This window comes from Crocodylus siamensis, chromosome 6 (genome assembly GCF_052110815.1).
Source record: "Crocodylus siamensis isolate JL-2025a chromosome 6, ASM5211081v1, whole genome shotgun sequence".
Lineage (NCBI taxonomy): Eukaryota > Metazoa > Chordata > Crocodylia > Crocodylidae > Crocodylus > Crocodylus siamensis.
Window position 1 is genome coordinate 53,153,591 of NC_143400.1, and position 26,841 is coordinate 53,180,431.

Here is a 26,841-nt window from a genome sequence, read left to right on the forward strand (position 1 = left end):
TTGCAGGCTTGGGGCCTGTGTTAAGACAGAAGACAAGTTGGGTTAGCCACTGCCCCAGTTCTGTTGCTATTTGCTGGCCTGTGGGAAGGATCTTGGTACGACTCTTTGGCTTTTGGGCCTGTAGTTGGTGGCAAATTATTCAAGAAGCATTGAAGCCCAGGGAACAACGAGGGGAGGGAATGCAAAATTAAAATGTATTTCCAGCAGCCCAAGAACAGCATCTCCACTGGTTGAGGGTTTGCATCCAAGTCCCTTGAAGTCTTTCTCTTGACTTGCGCAATCACTGGATTCCTCCTATCTCCTGTATTCTCCCTCTCTGAAAGAGAAAGCTCTCAAAGAGAAACAATTGCTCCTACTATGTAGACAGCAGGGTCTCCTTCGGGACCTATGATCGGCTTGCAGCCAGCAGCTGTCAGAGGAAGCCAGGTAATGATGTTCGGGCCTTCGGGTATGCTCAGCCAATGAGAGTGCCTCTGATGATGTAATGCCTTTTATCTGAGCGTTGCTGGTTGAATGCATTGCACCTGAAAGGCCTGTGTGGGCGGAGGTCTGGATCAAGGCTGCCATATCCTGTTTCACTTTGCTGGTGGGGTTGGAATAATTTCTCCTAATTGCTTTTTCTTAATTTACCTTCAGACTGAAATACAGCTCCCAACACAGAAGCCCCACTGTTTGCTCAGAGCTGCGCATGCTGTCATAGACTTCCACCATCATGGATACGTGTGTGCAGCAGGTGCTGCTGGCAGGAAAGGACTCCACTTATTTCCAAATGCTTTCTGTTTTCCTTCCCAGGCTGTCTCTCTGCATGAGGAGCAGAAATTACATTATTATTATTTTTTTTAAAACCACATTAAGGGAACAATAAATGCAGCAATATTTCAATTATTTCCTTCTTTCAAAGGTTTATTTTACGTCTTGCCTTTCCTGTTAAGAGATGCTGAACAGGATGCCAAAGCATGGGCTCAGCATACAGATGACTTGGTTACTGTTTGCCGTTAGTGCAGCTTGGATCATTCCTCCCTTTGCTTTTCCCTGTGACCTATGGCCCACAGGCCGTGTTTGCTGACACAGGGTCAGCTTTAAAGGTCTAGAAACTGTGGTCCTGGTTCTCACTCACACCGAGGCCTGTTTACACCCAGTTAATGAGGGTCATGCCCCATACCTCTGACAGCTAGTCTAGGCCTGAGAGAGAGCTTGCTGATCATCTGAGAAAGCCTGTCTTCTCTGTGGGTTTGGTCTCATCCTAACTTGTTCTCCTATCTGAGAATGGAGCCCATGGGGCTGGGCCAGCTGGGGTCTGTTCCATGTGCTCCTGTAGGGGGAAGGAAAGATAGGGTTGGAGCAGGTGTGGCTGCTTGAGATGACACCAGGTAAAAGGTGAGTCAACACTCCTGATTCACCTCAGAGAAAATGTGGCATGAATCACACTCTTTTGATGTCCACAGGCCTGAGTCTCCTCTGGCTTAGATCAGTGTCAGTCACATAGTACCTTGGTCACGTTACTGGTGACTTCCCCAGTGTGCTTGATAAGTGTGCACCCATTTCATTTATTTATGATGGTACTTCTTTGTGTGCCAGTAAATGTGCATACTGCAAAAGTAAGGAAGTCTTAATAACTCCACACTCCAGCTCCTGACTTGTAAATCTTTCCTGAGAAGCTGATGATTCTGCTGTGATTTTGTGTGTGTATATATGTGTATGTGTGAGAATGAACAAAGCAAGAATTAGCACAGCCCTAACACAGCTGTAAATAACATTCTGCAATCCCCATTGCGCAGATACAGGCTAGCCCACTATCTGTGCCAGCCTAATAGGTTTACGGTGCCAAGGACCTTGTTTATCAGAGTCCCCACTACCACCCAGACCCACAGCGAGTCCTCTCTTGCCCCTCTGTAGCAACAGCCTGTGCTCAGGTGGAGTTTTAGTCTTAATGGACACTATCAACCTGTTCAGCCTGCCCATGTTTATCTTCTGGAAGGGACAGTAAATCACATGCAGTACCACTGGATGGGAACATTTATTTATTGTAATAGTTTATTTTCAACAACATTAAGGGGACCTGATGGCTCAAGGGAGGGGTAATGGCCAACAGTGGAGTTCATGTCTAGGTCACTGGTTTAGCGGGAGTGGCAATCAAGAAAGTCGTCAGGACTGGCTGCCTAGGTGAAAGGAGCTGGCCTTATGCTAGGTGTTAGGAAGGCCCCTTATTTAGCAAAAGCTGTCCTTGCTTTCATCACCTCTGCGGGCAGAATCAGTGCAGGGGCCCAGGGTTTAGACTTCAGTTCATTAAGGTCCATAGGTACATGCCTCACTAAGCACAGGCACATAAAATCAGAGGACTTCTCATGTGTTTAAAATTAGGCACTTGCTGCGAGGGCTGACCTTGCTTAAGTTGGTGTGGCCTTTGAGCTCCTCTCTTAGCCCTAGAGGATCTTCCAGAGGAGCAGGGCTGAGATGTTCATTCAGGGAGGGCCATGGGATCATTCTTGCACTACCCCGTGCCTGTCCTTAGGGACATATGGCTGGCTTGAGGCCCTTGCAGCAGATCTGACAAGTGTTGGCATGCACAAGTGTGGAGAAGGGATGTACATGGGCATGGCCTGTCACTAAACCACGGGTCACTTTGGGCTCCATCCCAGGCTGATGCAAAGGTCTTGTAGCATAGCCCTCACTTAGAGGCTGTGGAGTTGGTTAGAAACTTTGGGCGAGTCCCTGGAGAAGTCAGCTGATTCTTTCCCAAGCCTAGGCAAACCCAGGTTGGGAGCAGGGCATTTGTTGGTGTGCTAGCAATAAGAATGCTGTTGATGCCTGATACCTTGTATGCTAGCCCTTGCTGAGCTGCAACAGCACTGTAGGCTATAAGGGTGCTTTTGTCTGGAGGCTGTTAGCACCAAACAGAAGGGAAGTGCAGTACTGGGACACTGCAGAACCATGTACATGCATGAGGTACACTAGGAAAATGAAAAATCCCTCTCTGTGATTGCAACTTGCCTATGAACGAGAGACTGTGCATGGGGAGGATAGTGTTAGGAACATTCCTACTTCCTAGCCTGATAAGGGGCTGGGCTGCAGAGAGCTGACATCTAACCCCCCCCAAATCCTCAACACATCAGGTTCCTTCTGCTGGTCTATAGAGGGCAGAGCTTCTTGTCTCCTGGAGCCTTTACAAAGAGTGTCCCAAGCATTTCTCAGTAGGTGTTTGGTGTGCTGGTCTGGAGCTTTCTCTGCCAGTTGGCATCCCTATTATTGCAGTTTATTTGTATTTTGGCAGCGCGTAGTCCCCAAGCCGGAAACAGTGACCACTTAGGAACATTTAGGTATCTGCCTCAGATGATGATCAGTATTGCATTTGACTTGGTATTTCCAGGCTCGATGAGCTTCTCTCTCCTTTATCTTGGTCCTTATCCCCCATTAGTCACTGTACTGCCTGAAAAATGGGTGCAGTGGACTGTCGTGTGTGTATACAATTAAAACATCTAAGCTTGCATCTGTGCACACCTTGCTGTATATTGCTGTGTTTAACCTTACTGATGTTGGGGAAGGCAAGGTTAAACACAGGCACCCTTTCACTGAGGTCTGTGATGGTCTTTAGTTCTTCGGGGAGGTTGTCCCAGATTCCAGTGGGATCAGGGCTTTAGGTGGACCATGCACTGATCCTTCCCACGCTTACGTACACATTCCCTCCCAGCAGCCCTCCAACTATAGACACTGGGTTCCAGCCCTTCCCAAAAGCCCAGAGGATAAGTCTCAACCTGAGGTTGAGTACCGTTGCTGTAGGCAGCTTTGCTGTTACTAGGAAGGCAGTCCCCTATCGGACTGCCCATCACACAGTGCTGCTCTGTGATCCTATCCCAGGAGAGGCCCAGCCATCATCTCTCCTGTTAGTGAAGCTTTTTGCTTTGGAAATTGGAAGTTGTCCCGTGTAACCAGGCTGTTTTGCTGATTCATTGCTTAGTTTCCATGTTCTTTGGAAACTCCTCTCTACCATCTACTAGCATGCTCTCACTGTGGTCTCATGGCCCGAGGCGATTTGACCGAGACCTGCCATCTGTCTCTGGCTTTGCCACAGACTCTCAACGTGTCCTTGGGCAACTCAGTGCAGGGTGGATTTTCAGAGGTATTGAAAGATGCATTTAACCTCAAGTCCCTCTTGAGGTTTACAAGAGAGCCAAAGATGGTGAGGTTCCCAGTCTGCACTTATAAATCTCAGTAGGTTTCTATTTGCAATTTAGGCACCTGCATAGTTAAAGCACCAGACTGGGACTGGGGAGAGGTGAGTTCCATTCCTGGTGCTGTCACTGGTCTGCTGGGTAACCTTGAGCAAGCCATTTAATGCTCTGTGCCTTGGCTTCCCCACCTGTAAAAGGGGAACAGTGATTCCACCCTCATTTGCAAAGTGCTTTGAGGCCTATTGGAAAGTGAGCCATTCTTTTAATTTATGTAATAATGTATTTTGAATGTCTGGTCTTTGATTCATCTGTGGCTTAGTTTCCCATCTATAAAGTGGTGATAATAGTCTCGCCATCTTCCCATCCTTTGTGTGGGTGGTCTAATGGCATCCAAAGCTTTTGGGGAGGGTGGAAGGGTTATGAGTATTAGCCCAATATGTGTATTAACTATGTGCAGCAATTAGCACAGTGGCGCTGTGATTTTAATGTGCGTCACCCATGCCAACATCATGCAAATACCAATTTGTTCCATTTCCTTCAGGAGCTGAATAGAGAATCAACTGGATGATTTAAAGATAGGAACTGTTATTGTAGGCAGAAGAACAGTGAGTGAGCAGAGACTTCTGTATATTCACTGCCCTCTCCCAACCCTCCTGGCATTGTCTCCTGTCTTCCCTGTTGATTCTCCATACAGCTGCTAAAGGGAGCTGTTTCCTGGATTTTCAGCTTTCCAAAGCAAGCTCCATCTTGGAATGGGTTATACAGCGTCCAAAGGTACTGGGGGTCCCACACTAGATGCAGCTATGATTATTTGTTATAACTGTAGAGGAGAGGGGAGTGTTCCCCTCATTTTGGGTGCTGGAATGCAATGCAATGACCACTCCCCTTTGATTTTAGCTTAGAAGAGCTGTTGCCATAAGTTTTGCTGACATACTAATATACTGAGCTCAGTGTGGACAATTTGCTCTATCAGAGCCTGTAAAACCACCAATCATTCAATATGTGTTACCTAAGCAGGCACTACATGCATTGCCTAGCTCATCTCAGCCAGAAGTGTGTGTAATTTTGCTGGGTTAGAGACTAGCATTCATTCACTGTCTCCAGACAATGCGCTCTGCCCACATGCCCTAATATTACCCTAGTGGTGACTCACAGACTTGTTCTGCTATCATCCTTGCTGTATAAAATCAGAAGATCCAAATTAGACCTCATTTCAGCCAGAAAGATGGTCTCTTTGCTTATGTGTAATTGTACTGGTTCATGAGAATTAAAATAAGTTCTTACAATATCTGAGAGGAGGTAATGTTGGACACTGGATATTGGAATAAAGATTTTTCATTGCACATGATGAAACAAGAATCAGTGAGTGCCTTCTCACAGATGTGCTGATGTCTGCTATTTAGAAACAGCTTGCTTGCATGGATTGCAAGATTGGGGCGGTGGGGGCGGTCTTTGGGCTGGCCACTATACAAACACATGGTAAGAGGTCCTCCCATGAAAAAATGATGTTCCAAGCAGACGAGGCTAGGAAGCAAAGAGTGCTACTGGTATCGTCCCTGCCTGCGAAACAAGGAACTGAATCAAGGAGAGTTGAAGCAACTTGCCAAGGTAGAGTCTTTGGGGAGTCTGCAGCCAAGAAATAGGACTCCTGTGTCCTTGTGTAGTGCTTTAAATGCATCATCCTTCTTCCTTCACATCCTAGAATTACTGCTCTTCTCCCCCTGGTAAGAGCAGGAGGACAAGTGTTGGGGGACAGGAGGAACAGTTGCCCCAGACGTCACTTGCCTGTGGGCCACCAGAAGCCCCCTCAACAGGGCTTGTGGCCCTGGCCTGCTGTATGAGTATCTCAAGACCTTGCTGTACTCTGTGGAAATCTACCCGTGTCCCAGAGGAAGGATTCTTGGTATGCACACCACACTGCATGGGAGGGTTGTGGACAGTTTGATTTTTCTCCTAGCCACACAGCGTAGCCACAAGCTTTCAAGGGGCATTCAAAATAGGGTGCTTCTGCTGCATCAAGAAGAGCATAAAAGAATTGCCGTGGCATGTGGGAACAACAATAGAAAGACTAAGGCACAAAATGAGTTACAACTAACAAGGAACACGCAGAGCAATGAAAAAAGATTCTAAAAATACATTAGCACTGCAAGAGGGACATGCAAGTCCATTACTGAATAGGGAAGGTGAACAAATAACAGATGACACAGAAAAATCCTCCATACCTCTTTTGCTTCAGTCTTCACAAAAAAGGTTAATTGTGATTAGCTATTTAACACAATTAAAGTTAACAAGGGGTTAGGGACACAGGCCAGAAGTAGAGAGAGCCGATTAATGAATGCTTAGGTAAGTTAGATGTATTCGAGTCAGCAGGGCCTGATGAAATTTACCCTAGAGTACTTAAGGAAGTAGCTGAAGCAATCTCTGAACCATTAGCAATTATCTTCAAGAGCTCATGGAAGATGGGAGCAGTCCCGGAGGACTGAAGGAAGGTTCTGTGTTTGCCTGTCTTTAAAAAGACAGAGAAAGGGGCACCCAGGGAATTACAGACCAGTCAGCATAGTTTGCAGTACCTGGGAAAGTACCAGAACAGATTATTATACAATCAATTTGTGAGCACCTGGAGGATAATAAGGTGATGAGAAACAGTCAATGTGGATTTGTCAAGAACTAATTGTGTCAAGCCAACCTAACTTCCTTCTGTGACAGGATAAATGCATGAAGGGGAAGCCATAAACGTGATGTATTTTGACTTTAGGAAAGTTTTCGGCAAAGTCCCACATGACCAGCAAACTTAAGAACACGTGGTTTAGTTGAAATCATTGCAAGATGCATTAAAAACCTGTATTTAGTGAGTATCTATCATTCACTCTCAATGTGGGAGGATATTTGAGGTGAGGGTCTCGCAGGGATTTGTCATGGACCCAGTTCTATCCAGTATTTTCATTACTAACTTGGATGGTAGCATAGAGACTACAGTTATGATAACACCTGCAGGTGATACCCAACTGGGAAGAGTTTCAAACACTTTAGAAGGCAGGATTAAAATACCTAATTATCTCCTTAAATTGGAGAAATGGCCTGAATCAAGATGACAACATTCAGTGAAGTTGAGTGAAAAGTAACACACCTGGAAAGGAGAAAAAAAATCAAATGCACTGCTATAAAAATGGAAAATAACTGTATAGGCTTCAGTATGGCAGAAAAGAATCTGAGGTTATAGTCGATCACAAAAAGTATACGAGTCAACAATGGTGGTATTACAGAAAAGGTAAATGCCATTTTGAGATGTGTTAACAGAAGTGTCGTTCTCAAGGAGCGGGAGGTAGTTAACTGCTCTATTCAGTATCTGTGAGGCCGTAGCTGAAGTGATGTGTCCACTTTTGGGCACCATTCTTTTAGAAATATGTGGGTAAAATGTGGAGAGTCCAGAGGATCGGAGTGCAGTGAAATGTAAATATCTTAGGAAGCATGATTTATGAATAAAGGCTGAAAGATTGGATTGGTTTAGTGCAGAAAGAGAAGCCTGGGGAATGCAGGGGGGAATCAGGGAAGGTAGAGGATATAACTGTCTTCCAGCACACAAAAAAACTGCTTTAGAGAAAAAGAGGAAGATGAGTTGGTTTCCATGGCCACTGGACCAAGGAAAAGAAGTGGGCTTACGGGTTGGGAGGGAGGAGGAGTATAGGTTTCCTTCCTGGCATTGGCTGGGGAGACAAAGACTCTGCCTAGACCAAGATCAAGATTCATTGCTAGACTTTTCTAAGGTTAACCTAAGGTCCTGTCCTACAAAGGTTTGCAAATAGTTAGGTTGTCTAAGGATGTGAAAAGATCTACCATGGCCAGTGCAGCAGTGCAAGCAAAAATCCTAGCATGGACATAGCTGTGCTGGCAAAGCTTCTGGCATTCAGGACAGTTCTGTACTAAGCTGGCAGGAAAACCTTTCGGTCGGCATAAGCTGCTTCTCCAGTAGGTACCTCTACCAATATAGCTCTGCTATAGTGGCACAGCTATAGTGACACAATTGTAGTGGCAGCAGCTCTGTAATGCAGAGTAGCCCTGAAGGAAGGAATGACCTTTGCTGGGAGCAGATGTAAAGCCTCAGCCTCTTTTGATGAGGGCTGCAAAGAGGTAAATATCTCAGCTGAAAAAGCTCAACTTTCACTTCCAGAGAATGATATGGTGCAGGTGACATCCTAAAGCCTGTAGTCTAAGAGTGACATTTCTTCTCTGAAATAAATGGGGCAATACATTTGTTCATCTCGGTGGGACCAGGATTTCAATCTAAGAGTGGGGTGAGGTAAAGAGCCCAGCAGTATTGTCTGACGGCCATCCCAGAGACATCCTAGTTAAGCTGTGTTCCCAGGGACATCTTAGTTCAGCAAAAAGAAGCAATTATGAGTAAAGCAAGAGAAGATCAAAAGGAATTCATGTAACTTTAAGATGTACAAATTCATGTAACTTTAAGATGTACAAATTCATGTAACTTTAAGATGTACAAATATTTCAAGTTCTGACTCTTTAATAAAATCAGAGGCTATTCTGATACAGTTCTGACTCTTTAAACCAGAAGATTGTCAAATATATTCCCAGGCTTCTCCTTTTGTAAAGTCTTATGTACCTGCCTGGCTTTGTGGAGCCTCTCTCATGTGGCCCTGGAGGTGCTAGGGGTCTGTCGCGGAGGCTGCTTCTCCTGCCACTATGCGTGGTTGTGTTTTCCCCAAAGGATAGCCCGATACTTACCTGCCATATCTTGGATATTATGTTCAGTAGTGGGATTCCCTTCCTCAGCGGGGAACACACCAGGCTTCGTCATTAGCAGGCATTCCTGGGGCTCCACCTCCCCTACACCCCAGCCATGCACCAACCTATCGGGACATCTGAACAACTGAAAGTTCGACTCTGCCTAGATGTCATGTCCTATTCCCTCTCTGCCTTTCTGGCCCTCGGTGGTCATAACAGTTTTCCTCCCTCGTTGCACAGATGAACTTGGGGTGGTGAGGCAGCCTCAATGATGGGTCTGGCTTATCAGCATTGGGATCCCCTGAGCAGCTCCAGCCTGCTCGGCCCCTGGTGTCAGTCCTGTGGCCTTTCTCCTGGCCCTTGGATCGTCCTAAATCCAACAGCTTTGGCATCCTCCGGACTGACGCCCTCACCATCCTGAGTGATGTGTCCCTTTTAATTAAGCCCTGAATCCTTCTGCTGAGTCCCTCTTCGGCCCCTCCTTGTAGGTGTCGGGAGGCCCATGCTTGACTTGGGAGACGGTCCCAGAGCCATCTCCCTGCTGTGTCCCCCCACCTGATTCCCCACCGCCAGCTTTTATCCCAGCCAGGCGGTGTTCCTTGATGACGTCATTGGGCCACACCGGGCCCAGCCACAGAGAAAAGCAGCTGATGAACCATGCTGGTGCTCCACCCCTCTGTGGCTCATCTGGCCCAGCTGTATTTGGGGGAGGTAAGAACAGGTTCTCAGGGCTTTTCTTCTTGTCGTGGCAAGCTGTCCCCACTGCAACCCATGCCACAGTAGGGGTCTCCTGGCTTTTTCTTATCATCCCCCTGGGACATCTTCCCACTTGCTAATTAAAGCTCAACAGCATCATTAAAAGATGGATGTATCCATGCCAAACTTAAGCTTTCATCCCCAGGATCTTGCATTACATTTATCCAAAAAAGGCACTTGTGGGAAGGACTTGAAAATGGGCACAATGAAAATCTAAATCAAGTAGTCCCTATCTGCATAAGCAACAGCAGGGAAAAAAGAGTAGGATTGACTGTCAGCTCTTCAGGGTTTCAGTTGAAAGACAGGGACAGTAGATAGTCCTTGGTAAAACTTAGCAGAGCAAGACTTGCAATTGCAATAGGATCAGCATGTGTTCCTGCTAGGAGGCAGAAGCACCTGGAAAAAATATGGGAGGAATTTAGAGAAGGTAACATATTGTTGGAGGAGACTTTAACTACCCCCTCATTTAGCAAGATGTGGTGGATACAGGTAAAGAAGCTGGAAGAATGTTGTAGGACCTGACTCAAGGCTCCATTGGTAAGGACTGTTACAGGGGAATTAGACCCAAATACATGTGATTTTCACATTGTATTTCCACCGGTGCATTCTTTTTGTTTATGCTGATAGATGTGCTTCTTACTTCTGGCTTGCTATGGCAAACTGTAATTTCCTAAAGTGAGGTGCAGACATGGATCTGTAGAACTTCTTTGGAATGAAAAGAATGAGAAATCCACAGAGTCTGTGGAGAACACATCTATTTGCTTTGGCAGGGTTCAGCCTTGAGTACCCATGTAGATCTTGAGTGGTCTGTGGGATGGCGGGGCTGTCCACATAATGACTTTGGGGTAGGGGGGTCTTTCCTTCCTCTCTAACTGAATGATTTATGGAGCCCTTGAGTCATTGTTTCCCCTCATCTCACCAACAGATGAACCAACCCTTGACTTCACTGAGGTTTTTCTATAAAGTCTGGGAGAGAGGGGAAAGGTGTTGCAGAGACTCTGTCCTTTCTTCCATGGAGGAAATGGGAGATTTACACTAGGAACCATGGAGAAATGTTTGGGCTCATAGATATCATTATGTTTGAGCCACGTCTAAAGGTGTTCCAGCCTGAAACCAGGGCTTTGTGGATGGATAATGTTGGCACAGTGCATAGAATCATCATAGAATCATAGAAGTCGGGTCGGAAGGGACCTTGTAGATCTTCAAGTCTGACCCCCCACCTGGGCAGGAGAAAAACTGGGCTCAGATGACTCCTGCCAGGTAGGCATCAAGCCTCTTCTTAAAGGCGCCCAGGGTAGGAGCCAGCACCACTTCCCTTGGAAGTTGATTCCAGATCCTAGCCGCCCTGACAGTGAAGTAGTTCTTATGGATATCTAATCTAAACCTACTCTCCAACAACTTGTGGCCGTTATTCCTTTTTATGCCGGGGGCGCGAGGGGGAACAAGGTCTCTCCCAAACCCTTCTGGTCCCCCCTGGTGAGTTTATAGACAGTCACCAGGTCCCCCCTCAGTCTTCTCTTGTGAAGGCTGAACAGGTTCAGATCCCACAGTCTCTCATTGTAGGGTCTGCCCTGTTGTCCCCGGATCATGCGGGTGGCCCTCCTCTGGACCGTCTCAATGTTGTCCACATCCCTCCTGAAGTGCGGCGCGCAGAACTGGACGCAGTACTCCAACTATGGCCTGACCAGCGTCACATAGAGGGGAAGGATCACCTCCTTGGCCCTGCTTGAGATGCATCTGTGGATGCACGACAAGGTCCGGTTAGCCCTGCCAACCATGACCTCGCATTGCCAGCCCATGTTCATCTTGGAGATGAACTCCAAGATCCCTTTCTGTCTCCGTGCTCTCAAGAAGGGAGTTTCCCATCTTATAAGTGTGCTGCTGGTTTCTACTGCCCAAGTGCAGCACCCTGCACTTGTCAGTATTGAAACGCATCCTGTCTTTGCTAGCCCACCCCTGTAACCTATCCAGGTCTTGCTGCAGTCTTTCCCTCCCTACTAGCATGCTCACCTCATCCCAGATTTTGGTATCATCAGCAAATTTAAACAGGGTGCTTTTCACCCCATCGTCCATATCACTGATAAAGAGATTGAACAGCAAGGGCCCAAGGACCGAGCCCTGGGGGACTCCACTGCCCACTTCTCCCCAGGTCAAATATGACCCATCCACCACCACCCTCTGAGTGCAACCCTTCAGGCAATCTGCAATCTATCTGACTGTGTAGGCATCAATGCCACAGTTGCCTAGTTTTTTAATGAGGATGGGGTGGGAGACGGTGTCAAAAGCCTTGCTGAAGTCCAGAAGTGGTGCAATTAAAACTTCTCCTATGTTAGACCCCGGCTTTCCTTTACAAAGAGAATAAACTGCTACGTAATTAGTCTGAAACCCTGGCAGAGCATGAAAAGGCTTGTAAATTGGGTAGACTTCATGTCATAAAAAGCAAGGGAGCTTGGTACAATTGTGTTTATGGAAGAGAAAGCACTTGAGATGACAGCCATATGTGAGGCAGAGCTTCCCTGATGAAGAAAGGGCACGTGCAACATCCAGGCAGAACAAATTCTGGTAAGGCTAATGGCAGCCCACACTGTTGTTCTCTGAGAGCTCAGATCTCCAAGACAAAGTGAGACCATGTAAGATGTACAACTGTTGTTAGGTGCTGGCATTCTCAGATTTGCAGCTCTCTATCCACGTTAGAAAGAAAAATGTGTCCCCTAATAAAAAGGTGCTCCTGTTGAAGGAGGTTGCTTTCCTGAGTCATAGCAGCAAAGGAAATGTTTTTCTGGATTTTAGACGGTGCCAAAAACTCCCAGGGTCACATTCTGCTGTCAGCCACCCCAATAATATCGCAGCTCAAGTAAAGTACTCAGGCATTCATTTCAGTTTAAGAAGTCTGTGGTGTCAGTGGAAGGTCTTGTGTCCTTAAAAGTGAAGTATGCACAAGTGCTGTCCTTTATGGGGGACTGCAGTTTTTCTAAAATCATAGGAACATACTCAGGAGTAGAATACAGCCCATGAGGCTGAGGAAGGTTGTGATGGCCAGGCTTGGAGATTGGGTCTAACTAACAGCAAAGATCTGGTAGATTCTCCATTACTTGGAGTCTTTAAATCAGACAAGATGTCTTCCCAAAATGCATCATCCAGCTCAGCCAAAAGGCACATGCTTGATGTAGGAACCCTGTGATGAGGTACTTTGGTCATGTCATGCACAATGTGGTCTTATTTTTTCAGCTGTCCTTTGGGTTTAAAGAGCTTTTAGCCCTGAAACCATTCCCTGGCTGACTTCACCCACGTCACCTTTCTGGCTGGGATTTTCAGTGGAGTGTAAGGGCCCAATTTCCACTTAAATCTCAGTTTGGGTACCCAAGTCTTTTAGGCACTCTGAAAGTGTGGGCCCCTAGTCACATGCTGGCTTGGACTTAAAGGCTAGGTGCAGAAAGCTCAAGGTAGTTTTCTGTAATCAGCATAGTTTAGATCAGTAGTGAACAGAACACACATTTACCCTGTAGTGGGGGTGACAAATCTAACACCAGCTGTGGCCATTTTTAAACCAGTCTTTGTGTGCTGAACTTTGGTTTTATTACAGGTATAGACTGGTTTCCAATCACTTACACTGGTAAATGTGCAAGTATAATGTTTGTACCTGGCCAAAACATGTTGTTACTAGCAGGTCTCCTTTCTCAGTCTAACCTTCATTGATTCATGGCTAACATGAAACACATGATTCATGGCTAACGTGAAACACTGAATTTCAGCCATCAGAAATACCATGATCATGGTGGTTTTGTATTGGTAGGTGTGTTGCTGCATTAGTAGGAGCATTACCACCAGGTCAAGGGAAGTGATTATTCCCCTCTATTCAGCACTGGTGAGGCCACATCTGGAGTCCTGTGTCCAGTTTTGGGGCCCCCACTACAGAAAGGATGTGGACCAATTGGACAGAGTCCAGCGGAGGGCAACAAAAATGGTTTGGGGGCTGGGAGACATGACTTATAAGGAGAGGCTGAGGGAACTGGACTTATTTAGTCTAAGAAGAGAAGACTGAGAAGGGATTTAATAGCAGCCTTCAACTCCCTGAAGGGGGAGTGTTCAAAAGAGGATGGATCTGGACTGTTCTCAGTGGTGGCAGATGAGAGAACAAGGAGCAACGGTCTCAAGTTGCAGCAAGGGAGTTTAGGTTAGATATTAGGAAGAATTTTCTCACCACAAGGGTAGTAAAACACTGGACAGGTTACCCAAAGAGGTTGTAGACTTTCCATCCATGGAGGTTTTAAAGACCCAGCTTGACAGAGCCTTGGCTGGGATGATCAAGTTGGAGATGATCCTATCTTGAGCAGGGGGTTAGACTAGATGTGACCTCCTGAGGGTCCTTTCCAACTTTCATTTTCTATGAATCTGTTACTCCGTGCTTATTTCCAAATTCAGCACTCTTGCTTCTCAGTAAAGAGGTGCAGAGACCTTAGCTGCCAGATCTCTGGATGAAACCTGGATTTTTAGAGTCCAGGTGGATATTTTTTTCCACCCCGGCCATCACAGCCAGTAATTAAGGGCTCCTATACACATGCAGAGAGCCTGCTCTGGATTTCCAGCCCGTTGGAGCAGACTCGATTAACTGAGTCTGCTGGAGCGTGGAAATTAATGCTCTCCAGCAGACTCTAGTATTGCATGTATCAGTGTCCCTGTGCTGAAAAATGGCATTGAGGGGCTTTGAACTAAAGCTCGTTCAATGAGCTTTAGTTCAAAGTGCCCTGCCACTATTTTTCAGTGTGGGGATGCTGATACACATGACGCTTAGGTGCTTTTAATTAGCATGGCTTGCTAATTAAAATGCCCTCCCCCCCATGCCTTCCAGAGCACATAAAATGCCATAAGGTTCTGCAGATCAAATGACAGTACCATGGCACATGTGTCATGCCACTGTCTTCAAATTATGCCCTTAATGCTGCAGTTTAAAATCAGTTTGCCCTAGTATAACTAGCTAGGGGTTACTGTAGTGTCAGCTCCTGTGATTTTTATGAGCGAATCTCCCAATATTTTGGGCTTGTCTGCATCACCCAGCTTCTGCCACTCTGTGGATGCCAGCAGAGCTAGACTGGCAGAGCCCCTGAATGAAAAGATATCTTAGGTTCACAGAAGGCTGTTTTCTGTCATGAAATCAAAAGTGAGAGGCTTGTATGGATGGAAAAGAAATATATTTTCACCTGCCATATTGTGCAACAGGGTTACAGGCGAGTTGCCCTGGAGAGAGGACAGAGAATGGGGACTAAGATGTAGAGTTAAAAACAAAGGGTTGGGATCCTGAGCTGGTAGAGAGCTTCACTGACACCAATGGATTTGTATCCACTGAGGATCAAGCCCAGAGAAAGGACAAACACCATTCCTGATGCATGCAGAGGGAATAACTTCTGAAATCACGAGTAGAGACTGCCCCAACCCTTTATGACCAGAGGCGAAGTGGTCTGAGTTTAAACCTATAGTCCTGGTGGGCAACACTCTGGGGACTCTGTGTGCGCACACTTTGCTGTAAATAGTTGCCATAAATAGTTTCATAAATAGGACTTCTAGGTGCCTTTCATACCCTAGAGCAAGGTGGGAGTCTGGGCTGAGCAGCAGGGCCCAGAGACTGCTCCCTGATTTGTTCCCGATGACATTGTTTCCATTTATTGGATGATCATTGTCCCCAGATTAATATTACAGGTTTGTTACAAGGGTGGCTGACAGCCTGCAGGGAGGAAAGAGGCTTGGAGGGAGCCAGGGAGGGAAAAGGGGTAGTCCCAGAGAGGACAGATTGCTGGAGAAAGAGGGGTGGTCCCAGGAAGGACAGAGTGGAGTCCGGCGGAGGACCGAGGGAGCTGCGGTGGCACAGGAAAGACTCTTGGGCGCTGAGCAGTTCACTGTGCTGTTTGGGACATCAGCACTCTGACACCCCCTTTTCAAAGGAGTAAACACCCCCTTCCCAGGAGCTGACTGTAAAAGCTCTCTGATGTTCAGTGAGGGGGACCTGGGGACAGAGAAGCCAGGAGCTCGAGCCTGCAGCTGTGCCAGGGATGACTTCAGGGGCTTGAGGAGGAGACCCAAGAAGGCTGCTTGAGGAGTCCAGAGGCAGGGCTGATCCATGACGCCTCCAAAGTAGGTTACCTTATTAAAGCAAAGCGTCCCTTTCCCCATACTTCTTTTCGTGGTCTTCATCACAGTGATATGCTCATGGCCTGCAAAGAGACATCATAGTTTCAAGAAGTGTAACTTGGCATCCTCACAAAGCTCTGCAGCGTCTCCAGGGAGCAGACATCATGCAATGTCTTGTAGACCCCAGCAGCCAATTAGAATTCAACTCCAGCACCATGTCCTCTGCTGAACTGGCTAGAGCTGCTCTATAAATATCCCTGGCCCCTTTTTCTTTTCTTTCTCTCTCCTTTCTCCTGTAGCATTTTTTTTTTTGAGGGGGGGGAGTGAGTGTTAATGAAAGTGCATGAGCAACCATGGCAGCTTGCTTGCTCTGCAGACTCACGGTAGCTGGAGACAAAGGAAGTGCTTCTTTGAATGTGTAACGAATGTATGTACAGAACAAATAAATGAGGGGATGTAAAGAGCAGGGCTAGACATATCCATAATCATGCTCGGATTTGTATAGCAAGGAGTTTGGTCAGTGGCTGCCCCTGGGGCAGGAAGGAGGAGATGTGCAGTGAAGTCGCCTATTGTGAGAGTACAGCTGAGCACAAAGCCCAGAGTGCTCTCAACATCCAGGAAAAGCCTGAGTGTGATCACATATGCTTTGTTTCGCATACTTCTCTCCAGGTTTGTCGTTGGAATACACTAGACAGCATGACAGTGACTTACACTAAATGTAAAAACCACTGAAATGTGGGGAAACCAAGGCAGTGACTCACTTTACCTGCAGTCATTAAATGTCTCTGGGAACGGCAGAGAATTCCAGATAGGACCTGAATCCTGGTAAATGTAGGAGACAAATCTGGGACTCAAGATGTGTGGAAATCTATATATGGCTATAATTGTTTTCCTTAATTAATTTCTCCTCCTTAAGAAGGACTGTGACTCCATACATAATGAGACTGTGTAGCGGGGGAGAGGGGGACGGGAGGGGATGGACTAAAACTATTGTTTTCCACTTTCTAAAACTGCTATTCTTGTCATTGGTGAGCAGGCTGTGGGTATTCTGAAGTATTAAGACATACAGCAGACTGCAGGCTTTTATCAGACTTATACTGAAGTATTTATATATCTTGAGTTTGCTGGAAAACTGCTGGAGACCAGGTGCTTTAGTGACTCTAGTGAGGCTAAGCACTGTCAATCTGCAAATGTAGCTGGAGATTTGCTGTTTGTATCATCCACTTTCTCATTAACTAGGAATCAGACAGATTTTGAGAGCAACCCAGAGGAGAGGCAAGTGGGGTTAGCATTAAAGAAGTACACAAGGCAGATAACATTGCAACGAGCAGTATATTATTACAACAGTTTTTGTACTTCAAGCTTAGTGCACTTACTTCTCATAGGCTTACGTAACAGGGTATAACCAGATGCATCAGTGGCATCCAGGAAAGGAATATATCTGTTTGCACCCCATGTGTTCCAGAGGGTTTCTGCCTATCTGCAGCATTTTCATAGCTCCCATCTCAGCCATTACTGGGTGTCTCCATCTTCAAGGTACTTGTCCTCATAAGTTGCTCTGAGCCTTTCTGGATAGGGTGGGATATAAATCTAAATAATACGAACAACGACAACACCCCAGGAGGCATGACATGTGGAAGAGAGGCCTAAAAAGTGTAAAGGTCAGATCCAGATTGGCTTCATAGATGTCTTCATTTTAGGCTTCAGCACTTCTAAAATAGATGCCTTGATCCAAGTAGGTGCCATCTCTCTCTTTCGGGTCCTTGATCTCTGTTGCTTATGGGTCCTTAGTCCAACAACAGTGCCATTACTTGTGGCAGATAGCAGAGAAAACTTCACAGGCCTCTCAGCATGGCAGCACACATTGTGGGCTCCTTTCTGCAGGATGAGCTCTGGCTTTTCCCATGTAGCACTGAAACATCGAAGATGACTGTCCTGACATCAATCATCATGTCCTGGCCTTCATACCAGTGGTCTTTAGCAAAGAAAGAGTCTGGTCAGAGACTATAGAAGGTTTGAAAGTCAAGAATGCATCCATACAATGATATTTAGAGTAGGAGTGTTCATGGCTGTTGCACCATTTGTAATTAATAGGTAGCAAGCTCTGGAAATCTAGGGTGGACTCCTAGCTCCTCACTGAAGTCACTGGGAATTTTACCTTTGCCTTTAATAGGGCCAGTGCTTTACTACCCAACTAGTGAGAGATTTTTTTCCTAATATCTAACCTTTCCTAAACTTCCCTTGCTGCAACTTGAGACCATTGCTCCTTGTTCTCTCATTTGCCACCACTGAGAACAGTCCTCTTGGTACCCCACTTCAAGTAGTTTAAGGCTGCTATTAAATCCCCTCTCAGTCTTCTCTTTTCCAGACTAAAGGCCCTTGTCCCACTCACAAATCATGGGATTGTCTTGAAATTTTAAATTCTAATAACAGTTTGGGGGTGGAAGTGGCAGCCATGTTGGTCTAAGGACACCGGCAGACAAGGTTTCATAGTTTCATAGTCTGTCTGTCTGCTGCTGACACCGGCAGACAAGGTTCTTTGCATAAATCCAATATCTTTTATTAAACCAACTCAAATAGTTGGAAGAGTTGGTCTAATAAAAGACATCAGATTTACCCAAAGAATCTTGTCTGCCAATAACAGTTTGGTTCATTTTTTTAATTAATTTACTTCGGCGGTTGTGAGATCTTAGGAGACTCTTATAGATATTTCTTTGTAACTGTGAATGCTAAACTCTATTATTTAAAAAAGAAACAAAAAGCAAGCAGGGATTCTGATGCAATCACATGATTCCAGGAGCTAAGACTTTAAGCATCCAATACTGCCAGACTCACAAAGCAGTTATGAGAGTTGACAATATTGCTGCAAGATGGTATGGGAACACAAGAGCAGCCTGGAAGTGGTGTGAAAGGGTAATCAAAATGTTTGGCTCGCTTACGTCATTTGCAATAGTGGGCACTCCACAGGGAAATGACTCACTATTCGGATATTTTTGGGTGCAGAATGAGAAGGCTAACAGACACCTGTACTAGTTTGGGCCAGCAAGGTGAAGAAAGTCCTGTAGGAGGGAACTGGAGGCATGCAGAATATAAAATGGAGGTCAGGCAGATGGAAAGGAAACCATTAGTCAAGGACATAAAGCCCAAATGGGACACTGTCTGAGAGGAGCAGAGATAGGAAGCAGAACAGATGAACACAGGTGCCAATCAAAAAATCATAGAAACTAAGGGCTGGAAGGGACCTCAAAAGATCATCGAGTCCCATCCCCCTGCTCTGGGCAGGAATACTGCTGAGATCAGATGATCCCAGCAAGGTGTCTGCCCAGTCTCCTTTTGAAGACTTCCAAGGTTTGGGACTGCACCACCTCCTTGGGAAGTCTATTCCAGATTCTGGTCGCCCTTTCCCTAAAGAAGTTCTTCCTTTCATCCAACCTGAAACCATCCTCTTTTAACAGTTTATGGCCACTGCTCCTTGTCCTCCCCTGGGGTGCCCTAGCAAAGTTTTTTCTCCCGCTCCCAATACTCACCCTTTACATACTTATAGATGGCCACCAAGTCCCCCCTCAGTCTTCTCTTCCCCAGGCTGAACAGTCCCAGATCCCTTAGTCTTTCCTCATAAAGTTTGTCCTCCAGGCCCTTAATCATTCTTGTGGCCCAATGTAAGCCCCCCACCCAAGCCCACAGCAGGGGGGCTTGCGGCTGTTGCAGCACTGCTGCAGCAGCCATTCCCCCTGCCAGAGGAGCCAAGTCCCTGGCCCTGTAGCCCTGGCAGCTGGGGCCCCCTTCCGGCAGGGCTGGAGGAGCAGGAGCTGTGTATGGAGGACCAGGGGCACCAGCAGGGCTTGGGTGTGTTTTGTGGGGGAATGAGGGGCAGGAACAAGGCTGTGGGAAGGGAGTGAGGGGCACCAGCAGGGCTGGGGGGTTGGGGGGAGGACTGCAGGGGGAGTGAGGGGCACCAGCAGGGCCAGAGGGGGTGGGCTTTCATTTTAATCACAGATTTGGAGGGGGTTATCAGAGAATTTGCATTTTTTTTTATCAGTGAATTTGCAGGTTTTTTATCGGAGAAAACCAGGATCCCTGGTTATCACCCCTGATTCTTCTGGGGGTAATTTTCCACTGGATTAGGCAAAGTACCCCAGGTTAGGTTTTGCATTGTCTGTCCCCTGCTTTCTTGTAATGGAGTATTGCCAGCTGCATACATGTAGCTGTATACATTGCCTTCTGCATATATATCTGTGCCTATCCACAGCATCAGTGAATCTGTTGGATGGGCAGGGATTCAAAGGAGCCATCAAGGAGGATGAAGGCAAAACAGAGAGGAAAGATGGCCTTGAGATAGGAGCAAGAGCAGCCACACAGCAGTCCCTAACTTATATGCAGGGGCAGAAGGGGTAGGAAACCAGACCATTTACCCATGTGTTTCTTGTGCAAGGGCCAAAAAGAAGCGTCCCAGGGAGGTTAGGTTCTCTGCTAACAGCCATTGCGGGGCTAGCCACCTCCCAGTGAGGGTCTGGGGCAGAGCTCAGCTCTCCTGTACTCAGCCCAGCTGAGCTGGTGGTGTGCATCAGGGGACAGATGCTATGTATAGGGAAATACATGAGCCTCCCATAGGAGCCTGCATGGGATTGTAAAAAGCTCTTTTCCCAGCCCTTCCCCCTCACAGAGGTCACACTTACATCTGCACATCACCCTGTGCCGCAAACACACACATCACCCCTCACCTCTGGGGCAGGATCAAGCCCTGAGCAGTTCATCATCAGAGCAACTGAGGTCAGTCCCATAAACAAATCGCCACGGGCAAAGCAGGACACCTCTAATTTGCTCTATAAATCATGGAAGAATACAAGCCACAGAGGAAGATCCATGCCAGAGCCCTTTGCCTGTAACATCTCCCCCTGGGCGAGCCATTGTAACATGCTGAACAAAATGACTCAGACAAATTAAACTTGTACACATAAAACAACTGGCAAAGCCCTTGGGAGGAGGTGAGAGGGGAGACCATGCCATGAGGGGGTTCTCCCAAAACTTCCAGCTGGTATTGATGTGCCAGGGAGCTTACTACCCCAATTGCTCCCCACTTACTAATGCAACAGGTAGAGAGATCACCCACCAAGCTGTGTAATAGCCCAGAGCCTTCACTCTGGAGGGCTGTGTCTGTATTGATTCCTGTGTCCTCTACCCACTCACTGGCAGCAATGGAAAGCGGGTATTGGGGATTCTTCTTGTCCCTCTCCCCACCTCAAGTGGGAGATTTTTGTAGCCCAAAGGAGGAAACACAGGACACTTCTCATGGGAACAAGCAAGGACAAAGAGTTCAGTAACAGATCAGTGTTAGAAGCTGGCAGAAAGGAGCTCGTTTTACTTGCACTGTCAAATGCTGTCTCTGAGCACATCTCAGCTGGTCCCATTTGGAGCTGGGAAACTGGCATGGAGGCAGTCCCTCCCCGTCTTGCCCCTTCCGCGTGACTGGCCCTGTACATCCTACCTGTGTTCTGCAGATGGGGGCTCAGGGCTGTGGGTATGCAGAAGCTTGCAAAGAAAAAAAAGTTTGCAACTATTTAGTTGGTTAAATAAAAGATATCGCCTCTGCCTCAAGAATTTTGTCTGCCTATGCCCTTAGACCAACACGGCTACAACCAATATCCCAGAAGCTTGGACGTGTGAGATGTGAGAAGTGCACAGAACAGCCAGCCACAAGGGTGGAAGCACAAGATTTTTGACCTGCTGCTGGTGATTTGGCTGGGACTTGAGTGATGGAGGGAAGTAGGTTGCCCCTGGGTCGGGGCTCATGTTATGAGAGGGCTGGCTAGGTCTTTCACCAATGGAAGATTCAAGAGGAGTAGACACTTGAGAGGCAAATCTGAGGATACTGTTGGACAGGTTGTCACTGCTGAAATGACACCATTTGTGGCTTCTTGGGAGGGGAGGGGAGCAGGAGATGGTGGTAGCTGTTAGAGGATGGGTTGCAGGACTTGGAGGGAGTGGTTAGTAAACGAGGAAGGAAAATTGATTTCCAGGAGAGGAGAACGAGGAAGAACTGCAGGGTCCCTTTGGACTTAGTAATGGATTTACCTAACCTCAGTCCATTATTCAGGCTCCAGGCAGGTGGCCCTACATTTCAGGGTCCTCCAAGATAGCTATTTCCTAGTATGTGACCCTCGGTTTCTGCTAGAGCGCAGGCTTCTGATTGTGCTTCAGCTTCCTTTCCTGAGCACTGAAGGCTTGGAGAATGTGAAGGAGCATTTTTAGTTGTTCTGCTCCACTTTCATCATTGCCTGGGTTCTGATTTTTGAATCTGCTATAAATGCAGGGAAAAAAAGATCAAGGTATAATTGAGGAGAGCTGAACGAAATGACCTGCTCAGTACACAGCAGCGTTCCAGAAAGCCAATCCAGTAGGACACTGGATAAAAAAGGAAAGAGGAAAATATGAAAAGCATAATGAGGCTGTTAATAGTGCGATGGTACAGCACATCTGTTCCTTGGATACACTGTTCTGGTTTGGTGACATCATCTCAAAAACAACAGTGCAGAAACATAAGAAAAATAATCCAGGGAACTGCAACAAAAATACTTGGAAGCATTCACGCAGTGCTGTGTGGGTGTAGGTGCACGCATATGTGTGCGTGTGTGTGCAGGGCTGGCACACAACTAAATGAAATGCAATCATTCTTCTCTGAAGCCTACTTCAGAACACTTCCGGATAGCAGAGATCCAAGTAGAATTACTCTCCTAGGAGCCCACACGTCCATTTTGTTCCTGGGCTAAACCTTTATTCATCTTGTTTGGTAATAAATAGCTGTTATTTTACACAATCCATATTTGTAACCTGTGTTTTCCATTCAGTAGCAGCTGGGGGAAAAGAGAGGGAAGCAAGAAATTATCTACCACAGCATCTCACAGTGACCCTCTGGTAATCCAGGGCTGTGCAGCACTCCTTGAAGTTGGTGTAAGAGATGCAGTCTAGTGCAGGTCAGTGACCTAATAGACCATTGATTTTAATTGAGTTAATCTGGCCCTTCAAACTTTTTTCACAGCCATCACGTTGATAAAACAGCAAACTTCTCTGGCACTGTGGATCTCCAGTGCAAGGGACTCCATATTCATAATAGCAGACCTAATGGTTCAGCTAAGAGCTTTCCTTAACAGGGCATGGGGCTGTTCCTCCCCCACTCCCACCTCATGCATGCACTTCCCACCACAACACAGCTGCTGCTCCGAATCCATCTATAAAGGGGTGTTGTGTGAAAATGATGGGCAGAGCATTAAAATGGATGACAGGTAAGAAAGTGTGCATCCAGAGTATAAAACTCATTGACATTAGAGATCACAAGGCCAAAGCTTACACATTTACAAGGATAACAAGAACATGCTGAATGATGTTAGTCAACTGACTTTCACATTTGGAACCAAGGAATATATGTTTTTAGGTTCCAGGGAATAAGCCAACCACTGGGTCATTGGAAAAAAGAAAAATTTCCCACGTGGTATTATCCCATAACTGCCTGTCTTATTGGCAGAGCAGTTCCTAAAAGGCAGTCATTCGGGGCAACGTTTTTGAATGCTGTGATACATAACAAATATCACTACAGATGCACTTAATTGTAGAGGCTGTGTAGGATGGTTGTGAATGTAGGTGGGAATGTTCTGGTGAGAAACATTTTAGTCCCATTTTTAAGCAGAAGTTAATTTAAATAGAGCTGGTGGGAAAATGATATTTCACCCTCACCATGTGGGAAATTTGACTTCAAAATGGGCATTTTTTTAGGTTTTGTCAAAGTTTCAAGAAAAAATGAAGACTTTTCATTGAAAAGAGTCCCCAAAATTTGCCTGAAAACTGCTTAAAAGTGAAAGCTGCCAAAAACATTGAAATGTTCAGTTTAAAACTCAGTGTTTTTATTTTTGGGCCAAAATATTCAATACTCGAAGCTTTTTTATTTTGCTTTTTCCAACTGCAAATCCAAAATTTTCAAGGGTAGTGTGTACTTCCTGTGAACATTTTCATATCACCAAACACCTAATTTTTAGTTTAAAAAAATACATTTTAGTGGAAAATTTTTGACTAGTGCTGCCTGTACATTACTTCCATGTGAACCCATGTTACGCACTGAACAATGGCATAACAACCAGTGGATCTTGAATCCCTACAACACATAGAGATTATAAAGACATGCAGGTGTTGCTTTGCTAGAGGCATGTGGTCCTCTCCCTGGAAGATATTGGTAGGATTATTACTGGTGGAAAATTTTGCCTACTACTGCTGCTGCTAATGGCAAGCAACCTCGTGACCCTGACTTTACTGAATAAATATGACATTGATGTATTGAGTAAAACAGGTAGGAGTCAATAGACTGGATTCTTACCAGGCACTTCAAAGATAATAAGACTTAACATTTACTGCATAGCCTAATGCTTTAGAGTTTCAAGGCATTATGTGGATGTTAATTAGAGAGACATATCAGAAGTGCTTTGACATCTGAAGGGAGATGGTGATCTGCTGCCCTGGCTAGAGGTTAGATGAGGCTCCATTTGGATAATGGATTACATAGGGTTGCCGAAAGCTAGATAGTTAAAAGGCAGGGAGTCTTTGCTGAAGACTAACATCATTAGCTAATGGCTAGAGGTGCAGATCCTCTGCCTGGGTGGGGGTGGAAGGAAGGGTTGACTTTGTCAGTAGCCACATTGAAAGAGGACTGAATTCCTGATTTTTAAAAGTTAGCAGTAGGAAAGTTCAGAAGTCATCAGATTTGTTTGGTTTGGGTGTTTTTGGTGGCTACTCCATCCCTTGCCTTCCATTTGCAGAGCCCCCAGCCTGTCTTCCTGCAAACTGAGAAGCAGATTACGCTGCAGTGTACCTGCCTGTCCTCTGAAGAAGGACAACTAAGAAAATAGAAAAAAACAGTATGTGCAGGCTAAACTGAGAGGCAGACGAAGCCTGGAACCCCTCACTGTCCTGGCCCCATGAGCACGCTGTCCTGCCCTCCCTCCACCTATATTCCTAACCCCCAGATGTACAATGCAAAGGAAATGCTCCACAGCTCTACTTTCCACCTCATTATGGAGGGACAGCTCTGGACCATGCAGGGAAAGAGTGTAAAGCCTCTTGAATTAGGAGCAGAAATGGGCAAAATTGGGCAAAATGTCTTCAATGAGCAAGGGCATTTTGTATTAAGAGAAAACATTGACTCAAAATAAATTGAATTTTGATTAAAATTCTGTCAATGAGAAGTTCTGTCATGTAGGCTTGATTAGACAAGCTTGGTTTTGGTTTTTTTGAAAGCTGCACGTAATGCTGGGTTTGGATAATTCCAGTTTCATTTTTGAGGGATTCCTCACCTTTCTCAGCCTCCTGTTCTCTTTTTCCTTTAAGGGGAAAGAGCGCAGGAAGTGGAGAGAGAAAGGAGAAGTACTCTGAAAAAACAACAATTTGAAGCAGGCATACTGCTCTGGTTCCATTTCAGCATAACGCCACAACATCAAACATCAAAGTTTAGATGGAGATGAGATCGTTGGCTTTCTTTCATTCCATATTTGTTCTTCTTTTGCTGAAATGGATTTGGATATTTCCCATTAAGAGCCCTTTTTTCCTCTTTCTCTCTCCTCTCTTTTCTTTTTCTTTCTTCCAGTCCTGAATGTATAATGCTGCATCCATTAGTGTGGTGGGTAGGTAATTGTGGCTGTAGTAGAGGTCCAGGGCCAGTGAGCCAGCTCTGGAGCTTGAGAGTAGGATTCTGGAGTCAGGCGATATTATTGCTCTGATATTTGGTACCCCAGCATTTTTAGCTGTTAACTTCCATCTGTCACAGTCTCATGCGTTAGGCCCTCTTAGCATTAGGAGCTGAAACTGAAAAGCACAACAGCTAGTAATGTGGTGGGGTCCCTACTGCAAATCTCCCTTCTGGATCACTCTGATGAGAGATCAGCACCCCTTGGAGGCACCCGATCACCATGTTGTGAGCCCGCTTGCAGGCTCTTGCACAAGAGAGAGTGGCCCTCTAGAGACCAAGACCGTCCCTTCAACAGCATGGCCTCTGATGGAGATCCTGCATTGCTGGTCGGCCAAGCCATCTGGCTGTACCATCCAGACTGCCATCCATCCCTTTGCATTACAATCCATCAGCTGAGTTTTCACGCTAGAATCGATGGCTGAGCCGGGACCCAGATGAGCCCTCATCCCTGTGGTGTAGCTGTGTGCCAGTGCAACTATTAAACCTAGAGAAGCATCCAGCCTCATCAGAAGGCACAACACAGGGGGAATTAGCATATTTAATTAAGGAGCCTGGTGAATGGCATTACATAGTTTCTTAATTAACAGCCATGTCCTCAGGAGATGGTTTTAAATTAAGAGGGGTTTTTTTTAACATTTCCCTTTTTTATCATGCATTTAGTATAATCAGGGAGTCTGTTGTCTTCATTATTGTGGGGGGCTGTGAAGAGCTAGATTTTCTCAATAGATCCTAAATGCTGGGAGAAGTCCCTCGGGGATACCTACTCTGGGGAACCATTTAATGCTACACAGAGTGAATGGTGGTGCTCATGTTAGTGATCCTTTCCTAGCAGGTTGGGGTGAGCATTCCCTAAGCCCAGGGGTAAAAGGACATGAAAACTGAGTCATGTTTTTGCCAGCCAGCATAAATGGCAGCTATGCTGGGGCGAGATGAATTGGTACATATTCCCCTGCCAGGCATTCCTGACAGTGCCACCAAGCAAGGTATTGTGGACAGTGCCCTACACTAATAATAACTATCAATTAGTTATTATTAGTGTAGGGCAGTATCCACAATATGGTAGGTGCTTTCCACACGGTTAGTGTCCCGAGATGAACCAAGTGATGGGCAAAACTGAGGCAGAGGGCAGTGGCAGACAGGCAGTGTTTGTAGGGCTCTTACTCCTTATTCCCCTGTCTTTTTAGATTGATCAGAAGAGCATTGGCTGGTGGTTCTTCAGCTCTGGTGCCTGCCAGGTCGCCTCCTCCTGAACGGCAAATAGGACCATGGTCCTTAGGTTCAGCACTGCCAGTTGTTGGATGTTCCTTTCTGATCCCTTTGCTGCTT

General features: G+C 46.2%; 1 protein-coding gene across 2 annotated transcripts in view; it reads left to right on the forward strand.

The window, feature by feature from the left end:
* The window catches only part of RAB6B (RAB6B, member RAS oncogene family), a 104,505-nt gene that overhangs the window by 26,412 nt on the left and 51,252 nt on the right, over nucleotides 1-26,841 (forward strand). Inside the window, exon 1 of one of the 2 annotated variants that reach the window (XM_090051827.1) lies at nucleotides 22,719-22,759. The exons of the other annotated variant lie outside the window; for it this stretch is intronic. Within the exon in view, the coding sequence (XP_089907953.1) occupies nucleotides 22,744-22,759 (16 nt within the window). The 5' untranslated portion in view covers nucleotides 22,719-22,743. Of the gene's footprint in view, nucleotides 1-22,718; nucleotides 22,760-26,841 lie in introns of those variants that run through there. 2 annotated transcript variants of the gene reach the window in all.